At 42.0% G+C, this 11,475-nt stretch overlaps 1 protein-coding gene across 1 annotated transcript; it reads right to left on the bottom strand.

Moving 5' to 3' along the window:
* Positions 1-4,506: 4,506 nt before the first annotated feature.
* On the bottom strand, positions 4,507-8,149 carry Rtl3 (retrotransposon Gag like 3). Its single transcript, XM_078034610.1, has 2 exons — positions 8,060-8,149; positions 4,507-7,438 (listed from the first exon to the last, which is right to left on the bottom strand). Exon 2 carries the CDS (start codon positions 7,231-7,233, stop codon positions 5,422-5,424), a length of 1,812 nt encoding a protein of 603 aa, XP_077890736.1. The 5' UTR covers positions 7,234-7,438; positions 8,060-8,149; the 3' UTR covers positions 4,507-5,421.
* Positions 8,150-11,475: the final 3,326 nt, after the last annotated feature.

Below are 11,475 nucleotides of genomic sequence, written 5' to 3'. Positions count from 1 at the left end.
TTGATATCTACTGTTACTAGATTAATACATATCTAATAACTTAAAAACAACAAAGATTACTACATGAATAATCTTTTAAATTATTTATTCCTACAAAACCTTTTAAAACATACTTTTAGCAATATACAGGTATTTTAAGAACTGGAACACAAATAAATCCTCCCATGGAGTGACCATGACTACTCGAGGAATACTTTAATAGTATGATATATGAAATATTTTTTAAAAAAACAAACCCAAGAGAGGTTAAAAAATATAGAGAGATCATTTTCTTTTTAAAGTTTAAACTTAGAAAAGTTAGCTAAAGAGGGAACTGTTTTCTTTTCTGCTGTGCCAAATATTGCAGAATATTTATTTTATTTTTTTTTAAAAAGACCTCTTCACATAGAGAGTCTTTAAAATTTGGAACTGAAAGGAACCAAATGAAAAGGTAGTTTTTATCATTTATGAATCTTTGTCAATTATTATACTATAAAATTCGTGTTAAGGACATCATTATCCTTTATTTGTCTGTGTGTACCTCAAAGCCTTGTTCACAATAATTCTTCAAAATAAATATTTGAGAAAAATTAAACTTAATTTATGTTTAACTCTTTACCTTGATGGTTTGATCCCATCTGCATAAAATCTAAGACAGTAAAAAACTGGGAGTACTTTGTCACATTTTCTCTTGATATTTTCCATACCCCTATCAAATTACTAAAAATAAACACTAAGCATGTTTTTCTCCTACTTAACCCTTACCTTGTAAGACAGGACAAGGAGAAAGGGAAAACTTTTATTTTTTATGTTATCAATTCCTGACATATAAATTTGTTGCACTAAGTATGCATCAACTTACAGCAGAAGAGTAAAATATACCCACATCTAAAATCAAAAAAAGAAAAAGATTCTAGTCCAAATTGCCCAGGACATAAAATTTGAGCTCCTTAGCCACGTAGGTAAGTCTTCAGTTTCTGAGACTTCCAACCTCTTTGTTAAGCTTTATCTCCCCACCTACACCCACAACACACACACACACACACACGCACACACACACACACACACACACACCCTTACTTTGGAGTGACAGGAACTATTTTTCTGAAAACACAGAACATTTTTCTTCCAGCTTGCTTTTTCGTTTGCACTTTACTCAGTTTAGAAATTCCTGCCCGGTGGTGTCTTGTTTCCAATGAAGTTCCTTCAAGACCCATTTCAAAATGTACTTCTTCAGTCCACAGGAGAATTAGTGTTCTTTCCTCTGGACATGATGCTACTATGCTACACAAAAGTTTCCTCAGTTAAATTGTAGTCAAAATAAGAATAATGATTCATATTTTATATATAGTTGTAACTCTCTTCCTCTTCCTTTTCTTTCCTTTCCCCCCATCCCTATGCCTGATGCATAGCAGGCATTCAGTAAATTCTTTTTGAATGAATGAATTAATGACTGATTTAATCAACTGATAATTTTTTTGTAGGGCAATAGAACTCATGTCTAGTGAATCAATATTATTAAGGTGTTTATTAAAGCGTAATGATCATTTATTCTGAGAAGCTGTGTAGTAAAATTGGATAGAACTCCATATTTGGAGTGATACAGATTAGGGTTTATTTTAAAGATCCACCATTTTCTAGCAGCATGGCCCCTGGCAAGTGACCCCAATTTAGTAGGCTTCAATTCTTTCATTTTTATGAAGGAGCTAATAATATTTACATTGTGGATAATTGAAAAGACTCCTATCACTCAACATGATGTCTGACAAAAAGCAAGTTATGTGGAAGTTGTTAACTTTATCAGCTAGCATGTTTTAGTTTCAATTTGTTATATTTATTGCCACCAAAGAATTTTTATTTTATCCATTCATGGTGGCACACACCTGTAGTCCCAGAGACTTGAGAGGCTAAGGCAGGAGGATCGCAAGTTTCAGGTCAATCTCAGCAATTTAGCTGGACCTGTCTTAAGATAAAAATTTTTAAAAAGGGCTGGGGGTGTAGCTTAGTAGTTGACCGCTCCTGGGCTTAATCCCTAGTACCCCTTCCCCCCAAAAAAGAAGAATTTAGCATTTGGATATCCATGCTAGCTATATAATGCTTGCTGTTTTTTTTTTTTTTTAACCCTCCTAACCACATTGTAACCCTCTCGTGTTGTAATTTAAAAACTGTTGAGAGTACCTAGATCAGTGCTGGCCACACACTCAATTTTTATCTATTAGATTAGAGTAGGGGTTGATGGTGAAGGGAGAGCATTGGATTTGGGGTCAGGAGATCAAGTTAACATTGAGCCATGTTAAGTTTTCTTTCTCTGGGATTCCTTAACAGCTTCCTCTGTAAAATTAAGGGTTTAGTCTTCTTGAATCTTTTCCAGCTCACAAGGTCTGTGATTCTATGGTTAGATAATTTATCCTTATTGTGAAATAAAGAATTGCACTTTAGTTAAATAAGCCTGTATATCCAGATAGAAAAAAATGTCATGTCCAGGTTTATTAACTAACAATCTCAATTTGACTAAAATCGTTCCAGTTTAAACATAGAGAACTGTGTCCCTTGAATCCTCTCAGGCTGAGGAAATCAAACACAGTTAGTGTTTTTAACTGTAGAACGGTTTGACTAATAAAAGGTTTCTTTTTTTCTTTGTGTCTGTTTAAAGATTTTTTTCTCTTTCTCTTGAATTCTACTTTGACAAATAGTGTTTGGTCCTGGGAGTAGGGGTTAACAACTAAATAACATAAAAAAAAGCAGACAAACCCATAGCATACAAATAAGCCTATTTCTCTGGGTAATGATAATTAAATGTCATTGAATCAGTTGCTATGAAGACGGATTTTATGTACCAGGAAGTATGTTAGGCTATGCTATCAAGGTTTGGGATGCAAATGATTCTGTCCCTGTACGCAGGCTAAGTATGTCTGGGGGTAAGTGGGAGGGTTATAGGATGCACACCTGGGGAAGGGCCCACATACCACAAGGCTCCTATAATGCCCAAACATGTTAGACTGTTAAGGAAAGGAAGAGGAGGCCAGTGAGGTGAAATTTAGGGCTGCACAAAATTTAGATTGGTTATGGAAGTGGCTAGGCAGAGAATTTGAGGAGGTGGTGCTGCTAAGTAAGGCATGAATCCTGCAGGTAATTTTTCCCGGATCTTCAACCTGTCATGAAAACTACCATGGAATCTGAAATGAGGTTGTGCCATTAGTTAAAACACAAAAGGAAATCCACAGATGAAAAAAGAAGTTTAGGGGTTGAGGAGGGGTCTGGGGATGAAATCAAGGGAATCTGGGAAATGGAATTACTACCCAAATGGTCCCTGAAGTTTTCCTTCTGAGTTTTTCCTCCTTTTGGGAATTGTCCTAATTAGCTTCCTGCTGCCACAATCTCCTTAAGCCCTCACCACTGGGGGATGCTGGTGGCTGTAAGTGAAAGGGCACACTTACTGTCTAAATTTGGGCAACTGAACTAGGACTAGGACTAGCTAGGACTCTGCTTTTTGGTCAAATAGGAACAAACATACTTACTTCACTGAATTGTTCTGAGTAGGGATGAGATATATTGTGTTGGTAAATGCCTGACATTGTAACTGGAGCATATTAGGCACTCAATGAATGGTAAATTCCTCCCCTGTGTACTTCTAGTATTATGCTCATTTATTTGATAATTGTCTAAGTAAAAGGAAGAATCCCATTCAAAGGGTTTCAAAGGAAGGTTGCAAGCATGCAGGAAAATGATTAGGAACTGCTTTTATCTTTCTTCACATTGCACCTGGAGTCCCACTCTCTGCATCCCCTGGACCCTGTAGTGTGTGTGTGGTGGGGGGATTTAAGCCAGGGCACTAGCTCCCTCTCAGGTCCACAAGTGTATAAGTTCTTTTCTCTTAAGTTGCTTTATGGGTGTGTCATGCAGGCAGCATGGCTAGCAGGGCAGGACAATCTGAAAGCATAGGAGAGGTAGCTAATAACAATCTGCTTGTGTAAAAAGCTGATTCCTGCCACACTGTTGCTCCTGTGCACTGGTAAGAGCAGATTATTAGGGACAAGTTCTAGGGCAAATTTCCCTGATATAGGAAATAAGACCTTAACAATTTACAGGGAGGGCTGGGTCACCAAGGGGCTATGATTACCTGTTCCATTGCTCTTCTTTGGTTAATTTGTGAAGTCCAAGATGCTTATCTTCAAAGTTTCTCAATGTCTGTCATTGCTCCTTTTAATTGTAAGAATTTTCTCCCCCACCCCTTCCCTCTCCATCCAGCAGCCTTCCCCTAAACCATTTCCTCCCAGTCCCTCCCCAAACCTTCTTCTGAAACTCACCTCCACTTTCCTCTTAATCCCTCCAAACCTCACCCAATCCCAGCCCCAACCCTTCCCTAATATCTACATCTCCCCCTACTTTATCACCTCATTACCTGTTACTACTCCTGGAATGTTCAGGACCCCACCCAAACTTTGAGCCCTTTCCAATTCCCTCTCTCCCTCCACCATTCCCTTATCCCCCTCCCTCAGCTAAGCCAAGAAATAATTCAAACAAGGGTAGAAATTGCCAATGTTTATTGATTCTTTTAAAAATATCACTTGTAAATGAATTTTATTGAAAAATGCAATTTTATGCTAAAGAAAATTGATAAGAAAAAAATTAAGTGGATCTAACAGCTACGATTTTCAGTATTAGTTTCTAATATCTACTCTCATGCATATTGTTAGTATAAATTGTAATTGAAATAGCCCCACATAATGTAGGGGTTGGGGGGGAAGGGAATTCATGCAAGGTAAATGAAAAAAAGAAAAAAGCAGCTCAAAGTCGTCAGGTTCAATCCATGATCCAAGAGGCAGGGTCGTTGTACAGGTAGCCTTAGTTCATAGCCAGAGGTTCAGTGGAAGATTCAGAGCAGCAAATGCTGATGACAGCTGAGGTAACAGAAGACAGGTTTCCAGAAGTCACTAGGACCCAGGATCTACCCAGCAATTATTTCATCACGACGTCTTCTATTCCATCTGTGCCTGAAGCAATTGTAGTGACAATAACGTGATGGAAAGGACACAGTGCGGGTACTCCACTCGATGTTTGGGTCGTGCGTTTCCAGCCAGTGGATTCCAAGAATCAGAGGGTACCTCGGAGCATGAATAATGTCAAACTGGAGCTCTTCAACATGGTTTCCAATTTTGACTTCAACAGGTGGTGTTTCCTTGGTTATGGGTCCATTAATCAACGGACGTCCATCAACGGTTTCGAGCATCAGAGGAAAGATGTTATTGCGGATGGGCAGCTTCTCTCGAAGAACCACGGAATGGTCAATGCTGTTTCTGTAGGAGCCTGAATCCACCATTGCTTGCTCAAAGAACTGTCGCCTTCCCAGTCGGATTTCAACAGTCAGCCATAGGGTACGGGACATGGATATTGGAAGACAGGGGGACGCATATTTGTAGATTGGCCCGCCCGGGGTCCCCCTTACCGCCGGGCCTCGATGTTTCCCGCCTGCTGAGCACGTTGTGGCTTGACAGGGCAATCTCTGGCGAAATGACCAGGATGGCCACAGTAGAGGCACAAGTGGCCTTCACGGCGGCGGGCCCGTTCAGCTTCACTGAGGTGTGGACGATTACCCACAGCTTGCGCAGGCTGATTTTCAGCTGGTGGACTCTCAGGCCTATCTCTATCTTTGGAAGGGCTTGCCCCTGGTGGGTCAGGATCAGGCTCACCACTCAGCTTCTCTTCCAGACTGATACATTGAGTGATCAGATTAGATAGGCTGGTGACTGAACTTGTGAGACACAGCTCATTCAGGATAGAACTGGCAAGCCCTTCTTGAAATTGGATGCAGAGAGTGCTTTCATCCCAGTTCAAATCTTGAGCAATAAGGTGGAAATGGGTTGCATACTGGTGGAGAGATCCCTCCCCTTGGCACAGCTGACGGGTGTGGTAGTTGGCATCTTCCAGGTTTTCTGGATTGTCAAAAGTATCCAGGAGCACTTGTAAGAAACTTTCAAATTGCTCCAGCAGGGGGCTTTGTATATCCAGCAAGGGCTGAAACCACCTTCCTGCCTCACCTGAGAAGCGATTGCCAATAAAGCTCACCAGGGCTGCTTCAGTGGGATACAGATGCCCTCTGACTCTCATGTAACTACTCAGTTGGATCAGGAACTCAGGAAGCTTCTGGGCATCCCCGTTGAAGGCTAAAGGGTATTCTAGGGGGAAAGCAGCAACCTCTAACCCACTGGAGGCCTGAGGGAACTGTGAGGTGGCTGATGTATCCACCACTATTAAGCCTTCCAGGGACTCCTGGGGTGGTGCTGGGAGTTCTAGGAACTCCTGGGTATCTGAAGGATCCAGGGGCTCCTGGGACACCCGAGGCTCCAGAGGCTCCTGGGGAGCTGGAAGCTCAAGGAGCTCCAGGTGTGCTGGGGTCTTCTGGCATTGTGGTGCCTCCTGGGATTCCTCAGCACTTGGGGGATGTCGGGGTTCTGAATTCTGGGGCTCCTGGGACGCTGAGGTATCCTGGGTGCCTGAGGGCTCCCAGGGCTTCTGGGCCTCCTGGGGCTCCTGGAATGCTGTGGGCTTCCAGGTAGTGAGCTCCTGGGGCTCTGTGGGTCCCTGGGGCTCCTCATTCCCTGAGGGCTCTTGGAGTTCCCAGACTGCTGGGGTATCCAAGGGCTCTGGGGACTTCTGGAGTTCCTTGATCTCCGGGGACTCCTGGGACTCCTTGGTCTCTGGGGGCTCTGCGCACTCCCAGGTTGCTGGGGGAGCCAAGACCTCTGGGGGCTCCTGGGGCTCCTTGATCTCTGAGGGCTCTTGGAACCCCCAGGTTGCTGGGGGAGCCGAGGTCTCTGGGGACTCCTGGGGCTCCTTGATCTCTGGGGGCTCTTGGAACCCCGAGGTTGCTGGGGGAGCCCGTGCCTCTGGGGACTCCTGGGGCTCCTGGATCTCTGGGAGCTCTCGGGGCTCCTTGATCTCTGGGGGCTCTTGGAACTCCCAGGTTGCTGGGGGAGCCCGTGCCTCTGGGGACTCCTGGGGCTCCTGGATCTCTGGGGACTCTTGGAATCCCCAGGTTGCTGGGAGAGCCTGGGGCTCTGGGGGCTTCTGTGGCTCCTGGGCCTCGGAGGGCTTTTGGAGGGGTTCATCCCCTTTGGCTGCACAGGCTCTCTGGAGCTCTGGGATCTGGGCCTGGAGGGCAGCATTTTCTTCCATCAGACGCTGCACTTGGGCCTGCAGAATTTCGTTCTCCAATTTCAGAGCAATATAGGAGGCAGCTAAGTCCTCTACCATCTTTTGAGGAAATGGGCTTGGTTTGGCAATTTGCTACCAAGAGAGATTGGGTGGGTGCTTGTAAGGTCTTTTCTGAAAGCCGCTCACAGGCAGATGTCAGGCTCCGTGAGTTTTCCAAGGGGTGGGGATTTGGGACCCGCCAAGGCTGATTACCAAGAGGTCACTGGGAGCCTCTGGAGCTCAGCAAGCGGAGGTGTCAGATACACTGTGAAGAGAGTGGGAGCTGAGGATCAGAAACTGTGGAAAGCACTCATTCAACATAAATCAGAACAAAATCTGTCCAACAGTGCTGGGTTTCTCTTATCACAAGTTTATGTTTATGAACTGGTGCATAGATACTGGCTCTGGCCCCATTACATTTTAAGAATAGCACCTGACCCAGACTTTGCACGTCATTTTTGCATTCTTAACATTATATCAGAAGCAATTTCTCCATATTGTTTTGTTTTACATGGTCTTTAATTTCAAATGTCTGCCTAATATCCCAATGCAACACTTGGATTTTAACAGCTGCTTTCAGTGACTAAATCAAATATTTGAGCAATAAGGGGATTTTAGGCTCTGTGGTGGGCCAACCCAAAAGATATTTTTGGGTGACTAGGGTAGGAGGTAGGGGACAGCTCTTTCTGACACCTCAGAAATCATACCACATAAGTAACCACACATGACCAACCCCAGGAGAAAACAAGCAAAAGTTGACTAAATATATATATACATGTATATATGCATATATATATACACACATATGCGCTCAGCAGACACATGCATATTATTTATAAAATGCCTCAAAATAGTTAAGAAAATAATCTTTATAAATGTACATTACCATTCAGAGACTTAGTGCAGGAGCTCGGCTGTCTGCGTACCCATCCCTGAGGAGGGAAGTGTGTGAATGGCTGTGGAGGCTTGCCTTTTCTGCACACACTGAACTCAAACAAACACACCCACTCCCAGAACACGTTCCAACTCTCCTCTGTAACGTAGCTATTTCGAGTGTGGAAGAGTTTTTTTGACAGTACCTCACAGTTCAGAGCCGCAAGGAAAGTAGGATGCTGTGCTGATGTGAAGCAGCCTCATGTACTCTGTCCTTGGTTACCTTAATAAATATTTGGCCAGGAAATTGGGAGTAATACCACTGCCCTTGTGAAAAGTTGCAAACATTTCTGAATGACCACAGCGGTTTGAGACTTGATTTTTTTTATGTCTGTCTCATGTAACCTACGCTTACTTTATCCACACGGGGCCATTTGTTTAATTTCCACTTAGAGAGCAGCCTGCAGCCCTTCAGCCCCTTCCCCTGCCCACCTACTCAGTCTTAGGATCCCTCTTTGTAATGTTTTTTTGGAATCTTTACCATGGACAGACCTAGGCTAGGTTTAATAGGGTAAGAATATGTGGGAGGCCACCTTTTTTGATGGGTACTTGGTTGGGGCAGTCTTTCATATCCCCTGGCACTTTCTGAATATCCTGGCCCAGGGTTCTCAGACTTTCTTGAGCCACTCTAGAGCTCCAGGCAGCACCCAGGTAGACTGCTATGGACTGGCCTCTTGCAAAGTGACCCTGCTTAGTACTTCACTTTCTTTTCTCATGCCAGATCACAATTATACCCTGGGCATGAGCCATGTGGCCATTTTAGGCAAGGCTCAGGGGCAGTTATTTTCATCTCAGTAAGAAGTGGGGTTGGTGGTTGTATTTGGCCACTTCAAATCACATATCAACTTCGACATGATCTCAAGTCTCCTTTAAAAATGGTCAATTCCACATTGGTCAGCATAATGAGATAAACTCTGGAAATGGAATAAACCCAAAACATAACAAACTCACAACCTGGGCTAGCTGAACCTGAATGTGGAGGTCTTGAAGTCAAGATCTTTTTCAGTTTGAATCTATTCTCTCACTCCCTTTTAATGTTTTCTTTTCTAGAGGTGTACCACGCATAAAAATACCACCATCAGGGCTGGGATTGTGGTTCAGTGGTAGAGCGCTCACCTAGCACGAGCAGGACCCGGGTTCGATCCTCAGCACCACATAAAAATAAAGGCATGGTATTGTGTCCATCTACACTTAAAAAATAAATATTAAAAAATACCACCCATCATCAGGGAATGATGTGCTCTGTTGATGCTAATTTTTCAGATTTCTGAAGCCTTCCTTCCCTTTGAGAAGCCAAAACACTATTGTTTACTTTATGAAGAAATCAGAGAGGTATCTAAAGCATATGTTACCTGTCCTTATTAAGTAGATGATTTTGAACATAATTTGATCTATTTTAATTGTTTGGGGTCATACTTACAGAAACCCACCAGTTTCACTCTTGTAATACTCTGTTGCCCTCTGAAAGCTACTGAGAAATATGAAGCAGTCTGTCTCCAAATAAAAACTTACAAATTGCCATGTTTTTCAACTTCTTTTATTTTCTTATTCCTTTATATTTTGCTAACCTTTTGCTATCAAATAGCCCTTCACATCACTACCTATAAGTCAAGTATACACAAACTGGGTAAATTACTTAGCTACTCTAAAATTTAGAGTCTACACCTCAGTTTATGAGGCTGTGAAATGGAGCTTTTAATTGTATTTAACTTTTCAGAGTTGTCACAAAAAGGCAGTGAAATGATGTATGTAAAAGGCTTAGAAAAATATTTGGCAGCTAGTGACGCCCAACAATGTTTAATAATAGTGACAGTAATAATAACAAGTTGTAGTAGCAATAAATTCATTATAATTTATTCTTTCTTATCATCAGTGAATCAGAAAACTGGATTGGTGAACTTTCTCGAATTGTGTAGGAGTTGAGCAAGGGCTCTCATATGAATAAATCTATAGCACATGGATTTTAAAGCATTGATTTTTTTTTACCCCTTAGGAGCTTTTATCTTTTCTTCCTGGCTGGATTATGGATGATTTAGTTTACCAAAAAATTCTCTAGAATCAGAACTGGAGGTACCTAAGCAGGAAGATGAGATGATTAACATGGGGATTGTGGAACAGCCAAGATAGATGTTTAAAAAGTCCTTTGACTAAAGCACTGAACGGTGCCTTGCCTACAGGCATATTTATTCAGTGGGTAAACACAGTGAACTTTCTTCCCCCACTCCCCTCCACTAAACAGCAAAGACCAAATTCAATGTCTTTTGGTACAAGTTCCAAACTGCCTAAACATCGAGAATTATTCTCTTTTGAGTGGAAAGAAAGAGCTATACTGACTTTTGTCAAGATGCCTAAAGTGGTTTTAATATCCTGAATTAGTCATGTAAGAATAGGAAAGTAATCACATCCAAACTCTCTTCATGTTTCCCCCACACTTTAATCCTACTTCTTACACTCACAACACGATGGAATTTATGGAGCCCTTAGAATGGTTAAGAAAACATTTTAAGTAAATAAAATTTTGTTAACTGGGCAAATGAATATTTCAGGGAAAAAAAGACAAGTATGTTCATTTAACAGATATGAAAAGGCTGCACAATAATAAGAAATGTTCATGCTCAGTTATGTTAATAAGATACATATGTTGATTGTTAGCTTAGGAAGAAAGAGAAGGGAAAGGCTGAATGAGTTGAAATTCTACTTCGTACATTCCACTATGAAGCATAATTTTATTTTGCTAGTAAATGTACAATCTGAACATTTTTAGATTTCTGCAGGGGTCTTCATCCCCCAAAACTGACTGTGATGCATTTTTAAGCAATTCAGGCTCCTAGCCTTCCTTCTCCTTACCCTGGAATATAATCAACAGGACACGTTACCCGATGGGTCTCTGGAACAATGCCCAGCTACCCCTTGGGGGCAGTCCCACCCTGGTGTCTGTTTTGTTCAACATGTTATTCCTATGATTGCGTTAGAGTTTGCAGCACTTTCTTAAATTTAACCCATCATGTGCTTAGGACAGATTGAAACTTCATTATCAACAACACACAGTAACACAGCACTGGGGTGCTGGGAGTTCTTAATTCCTATGGATTTTGCAAAGCTGAAGATCTATTTATGCATATGACTAGGATCCAGAGGACCTGGTAATGAAATGGAAACAGAGTCTATCCCAGGACAACTCTGAAGAAGTCAAAATTTGTCACTCTTTCCTATCCCTTTATGACATTTGTCATCTTCTTACTTTATTTCTTTTCCTATACTTAGGAAGTCTTTCCTCTTAAATAGCTGTCACTTTGGAAATATAAATCCCTACTGAAGTATACTATCTCATAGGGGTATAAAAGGAAATTTCTTGAGGATGTTTGTTTT

Source organism: Ictidomys tridecemlineatus, chromosome X (assembly GCF_052094955.1).
Source record: "Ictidomys tridecemlineatus isolate mIctTri1 chromosome X, mIctTri1.hap1, whole genome shotgun sequence".
NCBI lineage: Eukaryota > Metazoa > Chordata > Mammalia > Rodentia > Sciuridae > Ictidomys > Ictidomys tridecemlineatus.
Note: the sequence above shows the minus strand (reverse complement) of the source record. Positions and strands in the feature narration are given on the sequence as shown.

Bases quoted from the DNA above. Each gene is read 5' to 3' on its own strand.
- Rtl3 (XM_078034610.1), bottom strand. From the start codon at position 7,233: ATGGTAGAGGACTTAGCTGCCTCCTATATTGCTCTGAAATTGGAGAAC.